Here is a 17,071-nt window from a genome sequence, read left to right on the forward strand (position 1 = left end):
ACTGGACTGGACATTCTGTGAGGCTGCCTAACTTGACTCCCAAAACAAGTGCTCTGCTCCCAGTATAGCTGAGAGATCTTGCCACCTGAGATCTTGCAGCAGCCAGAGGAAACACTACAAGGACACATTGAAGGCATACCGCAAGAAAATGGATGCTGATATAAAAACCTGGGAGGAGCTGGCTGCTAGCCAACTCTAATGGCGCCACGTCAACCAAGTGGCACCCTGCTCAAGGTAAAGCATCTTGCCCTCAAAGCAGAGAAGAGTGCACAGAAAGGAAAAGAACATAAATCTGGCCCTGCAGCCTACTGTCTCCTGTGGAAAGACCTGCAACTTGTGTGTGTGGAGCTGTAGCTCAAGAATTGGACTCTGAAGTTACCTGAAGATTCATCAGTGGCCTATGAGAGAGATCACCCTTGAATTGATTGGTGGAACGGCTGAATGGGACCTTGAAGAGACTGCTGCGACGCTGCATGCAAGGCGACCCCAGACATTGGGACCTATTCCTTCCACTGGTCCTGTTTGTACTAAGGGATGCCCCGTCGGAATCCCTGGGATACTCCCCATTTGAACTGGTGTTGGGACATCAACCACGGGGATTGCTACAAATTCTCCGAGAGGATTGGGAGCACAGCCCTGGAGAGGTTTCCAGCCCATCGAAGTACCAACAGGACTTTCAGCATCGGGTCCAACACGCTCGGGAGATAGCGGCAGGCAACTTGAAACAGGCTCAACAAATTCAAAAAGATAGATACGATCTTTGAGCAAAAGAAAGGAGGTTTCAACCAGGTCAGAAGGTGCTGGTTCTGTTGCCGTCCTCATCAGGCAAAATGTTGACTCAGTGGCAAGGGCCATTTGAAATTGTGAGACAGGTGGGTCCAGTCAATTATGAGGTGTACCATCCAGGACATGTGAAGGCAAAGCAGACCTATCACATCAACCTACTGCGCAAATGGCGGCAACCGGAAGGGTGGGTGACCTTTAAGGAAGAGACAGCTCCAAATCCCAAGTAGCGGGCAGTAGCCCAAGACCTAAGGGGGCCGGAGCCCTGGCAGGCTATCAAGGTAACCGAGGAGCTAACCCTGCGTCAGAAGCAGGGCGTGACAGAACTCCTTAAGGAGTTTCAGAGAGTCTTTTTGGAGGACCCAGGGTGGGTCAAGAACACTTTCCATGCAATCCAGACGCCACCTGGGGTAGTAGTAAGAGACTGATGGCGTCCTATACCGCATCACCTGAGCGAGGAAGCGCGTAAAGAGGTAGAAAAGATGCAGGCCCTTGGCGTCATAACGACTTCACGGAGCCCCTGGCGAAGTTCTCTGGTGCCGATCCGGAAACCCGATGGGACCCTAAGGCTCTGCGTGGATTATCGAAAAGTAAACGAAGTGGCCACGTTTGATACGTTTCCCATGCCTAGGGTGATGGAACTCGTAGAGCGGATAGGGGCGGCTCGATATATATCCATGTTGGATCTGGCCAAAGATATTGGCAAATCCCAGTGAGACCCGAAGACCGCCATAAGACAGCCTTCGGAACACCATGGGGGCTGTATGAATTCGTTAAAATGCCCTTCGGACTACATGGGGCGGCGGCAACATTCCAGCGGTTGATGGACTGGCTCCTGGCACCCCACACTGAGTATGCCGTGGCATACATAGATGATATAATGGCGTTTACCTCGTCATGGGACCAACATATCCAGGCACTTCGAGTAGTGCTAGCCGAGTTACAGAAAGCTGGTTTAACCATGACACCGAAGAAATGCGCAGTGGCACACAAATACACCAAATATTTGTGGTTTCTAGTAGGCCAAGGAACCATCAGGCCGTTAAAAGATAAGGTATGGGCTATTCGGTTGTTCCAGGGCCCACAAACGTCCAAGCAGTTATGATCCTTTTTAGGCTTGGTGAATTATTATCGTTGATTTGTACCTCGGTTTTCCGAGCTGGCGGCGCCTCTCTTGGAAGCCTTAAAAGGAGCACGACGAAAAGGGGTACAATGGAACAGAACAATGTTAAATAGCTTCCATGCTTTAAAGGGGGCCCTGTGTGATGATGTGTTAATACACGCCCCTGACTTCGAAAAACCATTTTCGTTACAGACCGATGCATCATCGGTGGCATTAGGGGCTGTGCTAACACAGCAGGATGCCGGAGTGGACCGACCCGTGGCTTACGCCAGCAGAAAACTGTTACCTGCCAAAACCAGGTATGCGACCATCAAATGAGAATGCCTAGCCATCCGGTGGGCGGTGGAGCACTTCCATTATTACCTGGTGGGGCGAGAATTTACACTTATAACAGACCACGAGCCCCTGAAATGGCTCAGTACAGCCAAAACAGATAATAGCCGTATAATTAGGTGGACATTGGCATTACAGCCCTTCAAATTTCGTATCTCGTATCGCCCAGGGCACGATAATGTTGCTGCGGATTTTCTCTCTAGATGCAACGATGTCTCGGATCCCAACGGGCGCCGCCAGAGTGGACAAAGTCCTCAACGGGACACCGATACCGGTGACGCAAGCCCTCGGGAACCACCACAAGGCAGCTGGCGGGGGGGGTTATGTCCCGGGACCCGAAGAAGCCAGGAAAACTTACCAGAAGGATGGGCGCAGAGGAATGCTGCGGCGAAGGGAGAACCCGCGCGGACAGGAATGCCGTGGCGAAGGGAGAACCCATGCGGCTTGTCAGCCGCGTCTATGTACAGCTGCGGCCGGCAGCTGACGATGTCAGATGACGGCCGGGAGATTTAAAAATGGGGGCCGCCCGAAGCGGCGGATGGCTCAGGGATCATGCGGTGGGACAGGAAAGCGCTGGCAGAGGACCCCGGGGACAGAGCCCACCGAGCTGGAGCACTGGAGGAGGAGGCGACCCTGATCGAGAGCCCGATGACGAGGACGACGTCCAATCATGCAAGGAGCGACAGATCGGTTAAGCGACGGAATCGGGATGATCCAAGAAGAGTTCGGGGACTCCGAATTAAGTTCTGCAACGGTGGGTGCGGGACTCACTGAAGAGGGGCGGAAGACCGAGAATCCCCAGGCTGAAGGGAGATCAGGGCGGGATCGCCGCCAAGACCCAGGGACGTCGGGTCAAGGATCTACTGAGGGGGGAATCCCTTCCCCTCCCGTCCCAGGCTACGTAGGATCTGGTGGAGGAATAGCGATATAGTTAGTGACGACACAGGGGAAGAGCCGCACCGGGTGGAGGGCTTGTGGCGAGGGGTTGATAGAGGGTGCAGATTAGGCTCCGGTGTAGGTCACGGTGAAGAGGTCAACCAAAAGGTAGCGGCATCCTACAGTCTGTGGGATTGAGTAAGTAAGCTGAGGGAGAAGCCGGCGGAAGCAGCGAAGCTGGATCAGAGAAGCAGAGCCCAGAGGTGGCGGGAGGCCGGAGTGTAAGGGGTGGTGGAGCCCCGTGTGCAACTGGCGGGCCAAGCCCAGGCCACCGAGGGACCCATGCACTAGCCCGCCCCACTAAGGAAACACCAAGTCATGGCAGGCAAGAGCGGGGTTTGGTGACACAAGAGAAGATCACCCATGGAGACAACTATTCCCCTTCCGAAACGGTTTACCTACCAGGAAAACAGAGCTCCCCGGAGGGGACAAGAAGGCCCGTCGGTGACAGATGCCAAAAATAAATATTTTAGTGTTTAACTTCACTGATAAAGCAGATCTTAGTTTAAGTGTATTAATCATCAGACAATTGTCAAAAGCCCTTTTGTCTTTCAGTACACATACCTATTACTGAAGTCACTGAGATGCATCAGAGCACAGTATTTGGCCGAAATCTTCAGAACAGTACGTCAGAGTCACTATTAGACGTTTTATTTTCTCAAAGAAATTATATTTTATAACTTATATGCATCATAGAATTTCCAAATCCTACAACTGCAACTTATATGAAACATTAACAGTAAAAAGTCACCACTGTACAATACCTTTTAAAAGTCAGTGCCAAAAACATTTGAAAAAAATTGCAATTGCAAAACCAGATACAGCATTTAAATGTGGAGGATTGCGTTTCCATTTTAAACACAGGGATACATTAAAACTTACAAGGCAAAAATGGTCAGGAGAATGGCAAATGTTATAACAATGTAGTATAGCTTTTAATTACACTTACCTGACACTATAGCTAATTGAAAACAATGTAAACAATGAGCTACAAATACCAATAGACACAGCTCACAGATGTGCAAACCCTGGGCCAGATCCTGCAAACATTACTGGCTACAGTGCATGCTTCTAGCCATGGTGCCATTGATTCAACTAGCACTGTTCTTCATAGTCAGCTTAATGCCTGGTGATGTTTGAAGGACTAGGTCCTGTATAGTTAATATCATTCACAGAACACATTTAAAGTGCTTTAGATTTCAAACTGACACAAACTTACAGTTCTTTATTTCTCTAAGTATAATAGACTTGAAAAGGTGAAATGTTATCTGAAAAGTTTTATATAAATACTAGTTTAAAACTATTAGAGGTTTTTCTTATCTTGGGGTAAGCCTAATAAAATATTGGACTGCTATTAAATTAAGAAAATGGTGTTTGCTTACACTTCTTGTAGAAAAAAAATTATATTTCTTTGCCATATTAATTTGACATCTGTCTCAAATCATGTTTTTTCTTATTGAAGAAAGCAAGGGATAGATGTATTACACTTTTGTTGGTATAATCTGTGGAGTTCTGAAATGGCCTTATGAATGTTGTGGAGAAGTTAAAATTAAATGTCAGTCTTTTTCACATATTTTCTATCCATTTTGTTTTATTCTGCTTCTTCACTCTTCTCAGAACCACCTCCAGTTGAATTATCTGCCTCATATTTTCTATCACAGGTATCTTCAGAGAACTTCCCACAGCAGTCATAGGTTTTATTTGTAGACCCCATATGTGTTCGAATGCGAGCTCCGGGCTGGTATAACTGCATGGCTGGACGATCCTAGAAAGAAGTGCACAAGGTTAACTTTTTCCGTAAATTATCATTTATTTACATATGTGGGATTCTAAAATGATTAACTTGATTTTTTGTGAAAAGGGGATTTTGTATCAAATCACTTCACATTAAACAAGGACTGGGAAAAAGCTGAAGTGTAATTAGAACTGCCTTAGTATTTATTATCCACTTTGTTTAAAACGCTATTCTTGGAAGCCAAACATTCTGAGTAAATTAAGCAAACTATAAATTACAGTCCTTATAAACAAATTTCATTTCAGCTATGACAAATATTAAAGATATAATTGTCCTTCTTATACTATTTTGTCAGATAAGAGACATCTGTGAAAAATGCTGTTAAAATAATAATACAAATAAAATAATACCAGGGTAATCAAGGCCTGATAAAACTAGAATATACACCTGCAGCTGATGTATATAGCCTTTATTGTTTCTCCCTCATCAATATTTGTGCAAAGGCCATATCAACTCATGAGCTATTAATAAAGTTAAAACATGTGATGCACATGTATAAACACCTATATAATATCCATGTTGTGTGTGGGCGGAATGTATTTCACCTACTGTGACTAAATCAAGAAAATATGGACAACACAAGGACAGTTAACTGCAGAAGTATAGTAACTGAAACCACCAGAAACTTGCTGATCAGTAGTTTGTAAGAAACAACACCTGAATCTCCCTCAAAAAAGCTATTTGACAGCTCTTGAGTGCTGTTTAAAACATACCTATCTAAGCTATAGACTTTCCATGGCAGTAAAATATACCATATTTACTTGAATACCTGATTATAAGATGACCTCACAATAATTAGATTCTATATATGGAAAATTTATAATTTTGTTATAATTTTACAGGTATAGAATCTAATTATGGAAGGTTTGCCTTGAATTCGTCCCCTTCCCATTGCTATAGCAAGGAAAAGAAATTTGGGGGGTCAGGTAGCCCTTTGATCTCTGCTTCTTCCCAACTTTTTCTGCTGGCTGCTCCTTCCCTCTCTCCTTAGAGTCAGATCCTGCTTTCCATGAGCCCATGGAAATGAAGAGCAAATCTGAAAATAATAAACTTGAAATTAAACATGGCTGTAGCAATTTGCATGTAGTACCCATGCACTTTGTTTATTCAGAATTGATGCATGTTACCCTTTTTTGAAACTACTGCAGCTTTTAGCAGAGGTATTCCTTAAACACACTGCTGAGCAGCACTTCAGTACCTACTTATATGTAGTATAAAAAACTTTAAAAAATCCTTTTCAAGGCTAAATCAGTTCCAAAATCAATTGGGCAAAGCCTAATAGTCAAGTTCCAAAATTGAGCAGAGCTTAATCATCAAGCCTGTATGGCTCTACCACTGGTGTGGGGCTTTGGATACTCCCCAAATCCAGGCAGGCATCCTACATGCAAGCCCCATGCCTGGAGGCCTTGAGGTTCAAATACTCCTGTCTCCCTTGATCTTAGCCTAAAGGCTGCGAAGTACAAACTATGTAGACAGTTTGCAAGATATTGGGCCAAAGACAAAGACTCATAACTTACCATATAGTTCATCGGGCTGGGCCCCAGCGGACTCAACAGCATTTCAAGCCACGGTGACCCCAAAGCTCAGCACTGCTCAGTATATGTGTGTATTCCAGGTACCCCAGACAAAGGAGCTATGTGCTAATAAGCCCCCACTTATTTTACTTGAATCACGTGTTCTTGTCATTATGCGTCATAGCACGGTCCAAAAATTGTATGTAGATGAAGCACAGGACAACCTGGTTTGATTTTACCTTATGGAGGGCAAGACCACACTAATCATGCACCAGACTGAGAAAGGGGAGCAACAGAGGGATTCTGGCTGAACTGTATGTAATGTTGTGGCTCACCATGACTTGAAAAAGGGTCATTGCTGAGGGGGACTGCACTTAATGGGCACTACTGTACATCTTATTCAGATGAGCTACACTAACCTATTCTGGTGGTAGGTTTCCATCAACTCCTTAGCCTTTTGGTTAAGGTAAAAAAATTTTGGCACCAAGGGGAGGGTGTCACAGCTGTGTCTAGCCATTCCGGTGCTGGCCTTGTATTCCAGTATTCTCAGGCCGGATGCCAGTTCCCTGTGGAGGGAACACCTGCCTGTTTTTTTAAGGGCAAAAAAAAAATAAATAAAAGGGTTTCCCATCAGCAAGTTTGCCCAATGTGGGGGTCACTGTTTTATAATCATGCTCACTATTGGCTGCATTTAATCAAGTTCATCTTGTACTTGAGCAAATACAGTAGTTAACTGTTACTATTTGAAAGTCTCTAGAGTAAGGCTCTTTATTTTAACTAATCACAAAAATTAGATTTTGATGGAATGCAGAAACACCATTTAACATCTAATTTAAAATACTGGGCTCAGTCTAGAAAAAGAAACAGAAAAGGCTATTTCAAGAAAACTACACAGCACTGTATCCTGTTCATCCACAGGTTTCAAGGGTGGAAGAAGAATGCTGTTTCTATATCTCTCTCCAGACCAAAAGACGAAAATTTTGGCAGGTTTGCAAACAGGCCCATTCAATACTTCTCTATATGATAAGGTGTCCTCTTTTACTTCAGTGCAAAGTACAGAAAGATTACTTAATGTGCTCTTTATTTCCTTATTTTTCATACTGAAGTTATCTAAATATGCTAGTTTTTAGATAAATTACTTAGTGATTCATTTTCAATTGCATCACTGGACAACTGATGGCCACCCAGTAATTAACTAAACTATTTAAGACTCTATGCAGTATAAATTAGCTCTTAAAAGATTAGCAGGCCACAATTCTCAGATCATACTACTGATCACCGTGATATAACAAGTTTTAAAACATTCAAAAAATGCTAGGCTTCCAAGAATAATGTTCTGTAAACTGCTAGGATGCCAAGAAAGATAAAATGTACCCCAGATTTTGTAAATATAGATAATGAGGGAAGACATATCCAATCACCTTATTTTAGCTATTTTTGTAAAGAAGTCTTGGTTTTACTGAAAATCAAATTATCAATTTGCTTTCCTTGAAAAAGCATCTTTATGCTGATTTTGCAAAAGTAAAACCTGTGACCTCGAAGTATACTTTACTAATGAAAGATTATCCTAAATGAATAAAAGAACCTTATTTCTTATGCGCTCCTTTTTGGATGCCATGTCATCACACTTGTCCTCTTTACCCAGTTTGTCTACTGCCTCCACAGTGAAGCTGTAGTTGTGGTTCCCTTTCTTTCCTCTGTCTTGGTTGTATCCTTTCCCCCATTTCAGCTCTTCTTCATTCCTTCTCACAAACTTGTCAAACTCATAGTGCGCTCTATGCTTTCTGCCATCATCCAACCGATACCTTTGTCTTTCAGGTTCTTTTTCTCGAAATCTTCTCTCCAAATCCCTTTGCTCTTTATCACTATCATTTTGTGACCTGCATGTGTATAAAAAGGGAAAAAAATTCCAAATAATTTAGAAAAAGAATCTCTGCTCACTGGATATGATACAAACTCTTCCATAGGTTTTAATGCGCTTTACATCAGGCCTGCAGTGAAATCACATGTACTTTTTAAGAACAAATGAGATGCACTGCAAATGAGATGCACTGCACTTTTGCTGTTCATCTTGTACAGATAAACTCAGCTCTCTGGTGTGCATTCAGTTCAAAACAAAACAGAAAAAAACATTAAAGTCTTGCAGTGGCTTTCAAAGAAAACCAGATGTACTTTAGAACTGTTTAAAAAGACTATCCTGTAGGTCCTTTTCATATTTGGAATCCTTAAAGAAATAACAACATTGATGTTAATAAGATTTCTCATGTGAGTAAGGGTTCCAAGTACAGACCCTATGAGTCTGATCCTGTGACAATGTAAGCATTTGAGAAATTTCCTGTCTTCAGTGGCAGCATTCAGAGCATGGAAGCTCCAGTCTGAATTCATAAAGTATTATGGGTCCTCTTCACAAAAATTGGTCACAGACTTTGCAAGACATGGAAAGTATTAGAAAAATAAGCGCTAATGCTTCTACCCCAGCCTTTTCACATCAAGTTGCTAGGTAATCTAACCCACATTTATTTAGGCAAACTACCTTTATCACAATCTTTTATTTTATATATGCCTGAAGAGATTTATGTTTTTAATAATGCCTTTTGCTTTCAACGCTCTTTTAAGTTGATGCAACTTTCAGCCCCATTATTCATCTCACTGATCTTGTTCAGTAACCAGATATCTTCCTCCTAAAGCAAAACTGGAAATTATGAAAGAGATTATAGAATATTTTAATCTAATTACAGACAAAGGTAAGTAGCTAGTAGTTCCTTAAACTTTTCTTATATATAATAGAAGAGGAAAATTAAAACTGAAACAGGAATTTCAGTTTTGCCAGGGGGCCAGACCCCTGCCTGCTGCCTAGCCAAATGGCTCTGCATGTTCTGCACTCTCATGCCCCAGCCAGCCTCTCTGCTACCCAACACTGCCACCTGGAGCCCAGGGCTGACCCCCATAAACCTGCTGCCAGCCCAGGCCTGCTCTGCCATAGTTCAGTGCTGCTGTCCTGGGCACATGTGTATATGCTGTGCCTGGAAGTAGTGTATTCCAGCACTCCAGAGGTTATCGCATCACATTAACTGTACATGTAGTTGTGCATGTGCAATTGTGCATCCACTGAGAGAGACACTAAAACAATGTACAATTATTAATAGTGGCACATATTTCTAAATGGACAGAGAGAGGTAGTCAGAAGTGAGGCAGAAGGCAGGGTAAAGATACACCGTATAGACTAACTGAATCAGAAATGCATAAGCTTTCGTGAGCAAGACCTCATTTAATCAGAAAACACGGATGAGGTCTGTAAGTCTATAAGGTATATTTCTAAATATGTGTATTATTCGTAAATACCATGTTAGTTTACCAGGGTATGACAAGCCATGCCTGCTTTACTTGATGTATTAACCGTTTAAATATAAGCATGCCAATTGTAGGCACTAAGTGCCTGTACTCCTGACAAGTTTTGTAGTCCACTCATTCTGCAACAACCTTCCCACCTGCTTGGAGAACATTCCTGGATTTGCTGCTGTTGAACCTGCTTGGCACATTGCTTCTTAGTCTGCCTGTTACTGAGTACAGAGAATGTCTCAATTAGAGATGATGCAGGAACAAAGATGGCAGGGCAGATTTGCCTAATGGTAGCTCTGAGAATGGCAGGTCATTGGATAACAAATTCAAGTTTAATATGGGTTGCTGTATCTTTCCAAAGATGAGCTCTAAGGAACTGATAAGTATGGGTGGGAGTTGTGAGAAACAAAATAATTAAAAGCTGGAGAGAGACAGAGGAGGAGAAGGAAGAGGGTGGGCAGCTAGGGAAAAAGCATAAATGAGAGAGAGAAAACTTATTTGCACATGACATAATTTCAGATATAGAGATGAGCCTGCACATTCATGCACATTTTTAAATGTCCATTTACAGTGGAACTCTATTACCATTAGGATTTACAAAGTGACCTCCAGGAGGCAGCCAACCCCTCTGATGTAGCTCTAGGGACTGTAATTCATTACTGCTTTTTCAGTACACAGCAAAACAGTTTCAGATATGGCTCCCGATCTAGTTAAAGTCTATGAACAGATAAACAGGACCATTCATCACCATCTTAAAAGCACTCAGATAGAAAAAACTTAATATTTGTTAAATCTGATGCTGTATTACACCCGAGACCATTGAATTAAAGCCCTGGCACATATAAAGGGTCTAGTTCAGTGGTTCTCAACCTTTTAGACTCAAGGCACGTCTCAAAATTTCATAGCACTCCATTTTAGAAATCAATATATTATGCATGGTAAAATCTAAGCGTAATTTCATTGTTAATTATTAATTCTTTTTTTTTTTTTTTTTTTAATTGGATCCTTATCTTATGCTCACCGACTACTACCGCTGCCATGGCCAGGTGGATCTAAGATGTGTGCCTCCTGCAGAACCAGATTGGGAAGTAGCTGTGGCAAGAGCATATGCTTTTGCTGCATCTCTTCCTTGCACAGTATTTCTTGTAAACAGGCATGCGGGATAGGTGGAACTGCCCTGAGCACCTACATTTTCAGGAGGACCCGGACCGAGAAACAGCTACAGGAGAAAGGCTCTGCATGCATATACATTACATTATATCAGTTTGGCTCTGATATACTTCCCAAATGCTAAGGTGCATGAGGTAGTTCTAGCTGGTGACAGCAGCTTCTATCACTAGGCTGTCACTGCCACAGGGTGAAATTGCTCCATATTCCTTGGTTTCCAGGAGGTAATGGCTAGAAATCAGAAAAGGCTAAAGCAGAAGCAGTGCAGCTGCCTGTATAACATGATATAGGCTGCCTCTGTTGCAGCTCCATCTCAGTTGGGCTCCATGCATCTCCAGTAAACCATGATTTCACAGATGATAAATCTTCAGTAATAAATGCAAAAGGTATTGCATGATGGCAAATCATTTCTCCAACTAGTTAATTCAGAATTTTATTTTACATTGAATGAACAAATTCCCTTTGTGGTTTTTTTTTGTTTTAAGAAACTTTCTTGTTTATATCTCCAAGAGGCAAATCTCTGAAAACACAAGTGGTAGAGTTACATTTGCACCCTCTTGCATACTGCAGAAAAACCCTAAGTCTGGATCCAGATGTGCAGGCACGTGCAGTTTGTGGCACCACATACCTCTTTGTGGCACTACAAAGCACATGCATTGCATGTTAAATTGTGTGTGGCACTGCTAATTTGCTGTGCCAGGACAAAATTTGCTACCAGGATTTCCCAGTAGCATAAAAAAATCCTAAATAAAAAAGTGTCACAAAGCATGCCAAAGTGGCATACACTGGGACAAACATGGAGACAGGGGAGCAGGCAGCCCAGCTGGCTGGGGAGGAGTGTACCTGGAGAAGGGGAAGCAGGCAGCCCTGGTCTGACTGCTCCTGTCTCCACCTACCTTGGAATGGGGGTCTGCTGTAAAGCCCCTCGCTAAGGCACGTGAAGCCCCCACACTGAGGCACACCATACCCTGAGACCAGGGAGCAACCAGCCCAGGGCTGCCTGCTCCCCTGTCTCCACATGACTCAGCACAGAGCTCCAGCTGGGATCCCATCCAGTCCACTTTTCACGACACACTCTCACTGCTTTTGTAACACACTGGTGTGTTGTGGTGCAACCGGTGGGAATCAATCATCTACAGCAGGGGTCTCAAACTCATGTGGCCCCCACAAGCTGGATGACTGGTATACAGCAAGTCCCACAGGCTAGAGTGGGCCCAAAGACCACCACTCTTTCTGTATGCACGTGGCACCTGCTCTGACCAGTCCAGGATGTGCATTGCATGCAGCACCCATTTTGGATGGTCCAGAACCAATGTATTCAACCCACCCAGACCAGGGCAGGCACTTGATGTAGCACAGGTCCCAGAACAGCTGATGCAGGTGTAGTCCTGGACTAGATGGAACAGGCCCTGCATGTGGTATAGTCCTGGACTGAACAGAGAAGGTGCCATGTGTGGCATAGTCTTGGGCTGGCTGGAACAGGCACTGCATGTGACATGTGTCCTGGATTGGCTGAGGTGGGCACCACATGCAGCTTGCATTCCCAGGCCTTGTGTGCTGGTCTACCATGTGCCATGTGCAGTGTGGGTGAACTTGAGGCTCAGGGTCAGCACGGGAGGCTGGAGAATGGGGCTCTGTGGGCTGTATCTTTTACATCACAGACCTATAATTATCGTTTTAATAATGTATTTCCTTTGTAAAGGTGTTGTGAGACAGTTGCTCCATGCTTGCATAATATTTTGAGATCCTTTCAGAGTAAAATTCACCCCACAATGAGACAGCTCATGACCCATGCACCATGACCTGTGACGCATTTAAGCTCTTAAAACAGGGCAAGTTAGGATCAACCCTGAACATGAACAATAAATATTACTTACTTTTCCTTAAGTTCCTTTAAAGAACCCTCCAATGACTTGGATTTTATACTCCCAGATCCAGGTGATTTTTCCCATTTGCCTTCTTCAATATCAGCTTCTTCTCCTTTTTCCTTGTGTTTTTCACTGGCCTGTTCATCTCCCTTTTCAGGCTTCTTAAGAAGCTAAGAAATAATTTTTATATTATGATATAAAATAAAAGGTTTTTATACTGTTACAGAAATGTTAATAACTTACTGCAATATTCCAATTAGCACCAACTGATGTTGAGCTCTAAAATCTATTTCATTTCTATTTTACTTGAATTATTTGAATTTTTTTGCAAAGTACAACATTAAAGTGCCATTTTAAAAGTACAGTTTACTTATTCTGATAGATGATTAGAGCATAATACAAGTCATACAGCCACAACTGTTAAATTATAGGCTTATGGAAAAAAAACAGAATACAGACTTACCCATTTTTTTCTCTTGAGTATTACCTACAAAGGTTCTTATTCTGCAATAACTTCCAAAAGTCACAAAGGGACAGGTACATGATGGTATCACTTATGTGGAGTAATCCTAAAGCAGAGCTCAATCCTACTCCCAATGAAATCAATGGCCAACCAGCTATAATGCTTTAAAGAAGGAGAATCAATTGTTTACTCCTGTAATTTATAGAAATTGGCAGCATTTTGTCAACAAGTGGTAGATATTAAGCATGAAGAAATCAAAAACTTAACAAACAAGAAGGAAAAAATGGCAGAAGAAATCAAATTGCATTTTCCTTTCAGGAACTAAGATTTTTAACCATCATTTTCTCAGTGGGTGCAGGATCTGAGCTACACAGCATTACAAGAACAATTTTTGCAGAAAGACGAACCATTCTTTAACTACTGCTCCAATGCATAGACTAAAACATACCTACTTACTCATTCCACCAATTTGTCTTAATTGAGTACACTGATGTTTAAGATCGACTATATTCCTCTTGTAGCAATATAGATACTTTGTAAAATGGAAAATACATTTCTCTTCCCTTTGCAGAGAAACCAGCTTTCAAGATCCAATTGCCACGGATACATGAGCAGTAGTAATTTTTGGGACAATAAATTTTCCAAGGAAATAATTGTCTTTTTCTTGCCATCTGGAGAGCTAGAACAGGTTTAGCATCTTGTTGATCAAAAAAAGCAAATTGCTGCAACAGAGTATATCATTAATTACACAACTTCCTGTAAAATTTGGGCCAAAGCTTGCAAAAACCTTTATCATTTGAATAGTTCTTAACATTAACCTATGTTAATAAAGCTTTGCAAGTGGACTGAATAATGGCATAAAATATGGCTATAGCCACGGGCAGATCTAGGATTTTGAAAAGGGGGGTTGCAAATGGTATGGCACATCATCACATATAATACAACACTTATTTTTCTCCATTTAAATGCAATTAGGAGGCTAGCACTATGTTATTCAGTATAAGATCAAAGCAAAAGCAAATATAACTATTTGAATGTGCACTAATTTGCTGGATTATATATTATGTTAAAAAATACAACAACTTAGTCAAAATGAGTCAAAATAGTCAAAAGACATTGTATCACTAGTCCCATAGTCACTACAGTACAGTATACATCTCTTATTTGGGTTCATAAAGCAAAATCTAGCTTTCTTGAACATCTTAATAGTCCCTTCACTATCAGTCATTTCTACTCCTGAGTTACTATTACCACACCTGAGTTACGGTATTTAGCTAGAGCTAAAAAGAGTCTGTAGGGCTGTGAAATAAAAGAGAAGCATTACCAGGAATGGCTAACAGACAGCAAAATTCCAGAAAAAAAGAATAGTTTGAATACGAACATGAAGACCAGTAAAAAGGTACAGAGGATTATTAAAACTTGTGGACTGGAGAGAGATTAGCAGGAACTGGGGAGATGATAATGAGCCATGAAGTCAATGGGGGCAATTGATTATCTCAGTATGCCTGAATAAAAATGCTGCTGCACCCTCAGGGAGTTGGTTTTTAAGTTTGGGTGGAGAAGGAATGAAAGCAGGGGTGGTGGTACAACTGCATCGTTGCACTCCTCTGATCCACCCTCTGGTTGCAGCCACCATTTATTAAACAAATAAAGGGTATCATAAACTGGGCCACTTCAATTTGATACAGAAGAAATTCAAGGCAAAAAAGCCTGAAATTAGCAAGTGTTTGTAATAATATGGCTAAAAATACTGTGAAAATCTGTTCTTGAACATAACTAAGGAAAACTTTATGTAGATTTACTTATAAAATAGATGAGAAAAACTGGTCTGGAATTGGAACTATCTTGTTAAAAATAGAACAAAAGACACAAAGATGGAAGCAAAAATACCTTTAAGTACACACATTACAAAACATGTACACTAAGTACATTTTTGTACTAACTAGAAACTGTTTAGTACTAACTAAAAACTAGCATAATATAGACCATTTGCATTAAATTTTGTATTAAAATGAGCAATGTTGTTTATGTTTTTAACAAATACCTGTTATTTTATTCACATCTTTAAAGAAATATAATAATATTAGTACAATGTTAAGTTGCTTGTATGTTAAATCAGATTATTGTACTGCTTAATAAAGCTGTAGTTCAGCACATGTAAATTCATAAAATTAAATATATATCTTCAGTATATTCAAAATATTATATAGGCCTCTCATATCACAAAAAGTAGAATCCTTGTGCTCATAACTGGAATCTGTTCTTCTCTTATTCAAATTGGGTGCCATATTTTGTAGGAGACATGGGAGGATTGCTGAATACTGCATTCAGCAGGGAGGTGGTAAGCTGTGTTAGTCTGAAGTCAGGCAGAAGTTTCTGGTTGTTGCCTAAGAAAGCACAGGCCCCTTGGAACCAGTCTGCAAGGCAGGAGTGAGCAATTACTTGGGCCTGCGGGCAACAGACAGTTTTGAGGAGCTACTGCAAGCCAGTCAGCACCCGTCTCACCTCCCCACTCCCAGCAACAGCTCGAAGCCCATGTGCCCTGCAGCTCCTCCCGGCCATTGCCACCAGTGCCCAAGCAGCAACTGAGTGCACAGTCCTGGCCCCACCCCACCCCACTTCACCCCCACTCTGGACTCACCCCAGACTGAGCAGACCAGCTCCAGACCAGCCAGGACCTGCACATGCAGTCCTGACCCTGGCACGCTGCACACCTGCCTGATCCAGACCACACACCCATGATGGCAGAACCTGCTGCTGGGCATGGAGGAAAAGCAGCTGCCTCCTACTTTGCTCCTGCCAGGCCCTTCTTGTTGTGGCTACCTGGAGCCCATGCCCAGGTTGCCCTGTGGCTCCACAGCCACTGCTGCCCCGCTGGGGTCCCAGAGACGGTGCTGGTGGCAGTGATGACCGTGACAGAGAGGAGTCCAGGTGGCTGCAGCAAGAAGGGCCTGGCAGCAGCAAGGGGGGAAGCAGCTGCTTTTCCCCCCACACTCAGCAGCAGCTTCTGCCTGGCCACCATAGCTACCGTTGCTACTCAGCATGGGTGGGCAAGTCTGGAGCGGGCATGTAGTGGGTTGAGGCTGTGTGCACAGGTCCTAGCTGGTCCAGAGCTGGTCCAGCCAGCCAGGGCAAGTCCAGAGCAGGTACATGGCAGGCTGGGACCAGGGCCAGGGCCAGGGCTGTGCACACGGGTTCTCACCAGTCTCCATGGGGCTGGGATCAGTGGTGGAGGCAGCCAGAAGGAGCCACCGCCACCTGGGTTAACTAGAAATGGAGTCCAGCTACAGAGCTGCCCCAGCCTCCCTGTGCATCCCAGGGCCGGCAGGATGTCTCACAGGCCAGATGGCACCTGGGCCAGACAAAGTCCCTCTGTGGTCCAGATCTAGCCTGTGGGCCGTATTTTGCCCACCCCTGCTCTAAGGGCACTTTTACATGTGTTCTCATTAGGATGTGTTGAAGCAGACTCGATGAATTGAGTCCCGGTTGCTGATTAATTGAGTCTGCTGGAGCGTTCTAATCAGACCAGTCCAGGGTGCTTTCTGTGCTTCAAACAAGCTTTAGTTAAAGTGCCCCCAACACCATTTTGAAACGCAGGACACTGAATGCAAGAGACACTGCAGACATCTGAATTAGAGTGGCTCCCAAGAGCTGCTTTAATTAACACCTCACCCCCACCCCAGAGCAGGTGTACAAGCACCCTAAGAGGTCACCTTGCCCTGCCTTCTGCCTGACTTAAGACCAACACAG

General features: G+C 43.1%; 1 protein-coding gene across 5 annotated transcripts in view; it reads right to left on the reverse strand.

Annotated features, from left to right (window-relative positions):
• Positions 1 to 3,810: 3,810 nt before the first annotated feature.
• The window catches only part of UPF3A (UPF3A regulator of nonsense mediated mRNA decay), a 45,358-nt gene continuing 32,097 nt past the window's right edge, over positions 3,811 to 17,071 (reverse strand). For 3 of the 5 annotated variants that reach the window (XM_090021605.1, XM_090021579.1, XM_090021568.1), the window contains 3 exons: positions 12,868 to 13,028; positions 8,070 to 8,364; positions 3,811 to 4,940 (listed from right to left, as the gene is read on the reverse strand). In XM_090021605.1, coding sequence (XP_089877731.1) covers positions 4,767 to 4,940; positions 8,070 to 8,364; positions 12,868 to 13,028 — 630 coding nt within the window. In that variant the 3' untranslated portion in view covers positions 3,811 to 4,766. The remainder of the gene's footprint in view (positions 4,941 to 8,069; positions 8,365 to 12,867; positions 13,029 to 17,071) is intronic. The other 2 variants (XM_090021597.1, XM_090021587.1) reach the window with 2 other exon arrangements.

Source organism: Crocodylus siamensis, chromosome 1 (assembly GCF_052110815.1).
Source record: "Crocodylus siamensis isolate JL-2025a chromosome 1, ASM5211081v1, whole genome shotgun sequence".
NCBI classification, from domain to species: Eukaryota; Metazoa; Chordata; order Crocodylia; family Crocodylidae; genus Crocodylus; species Crocodylus siamensis.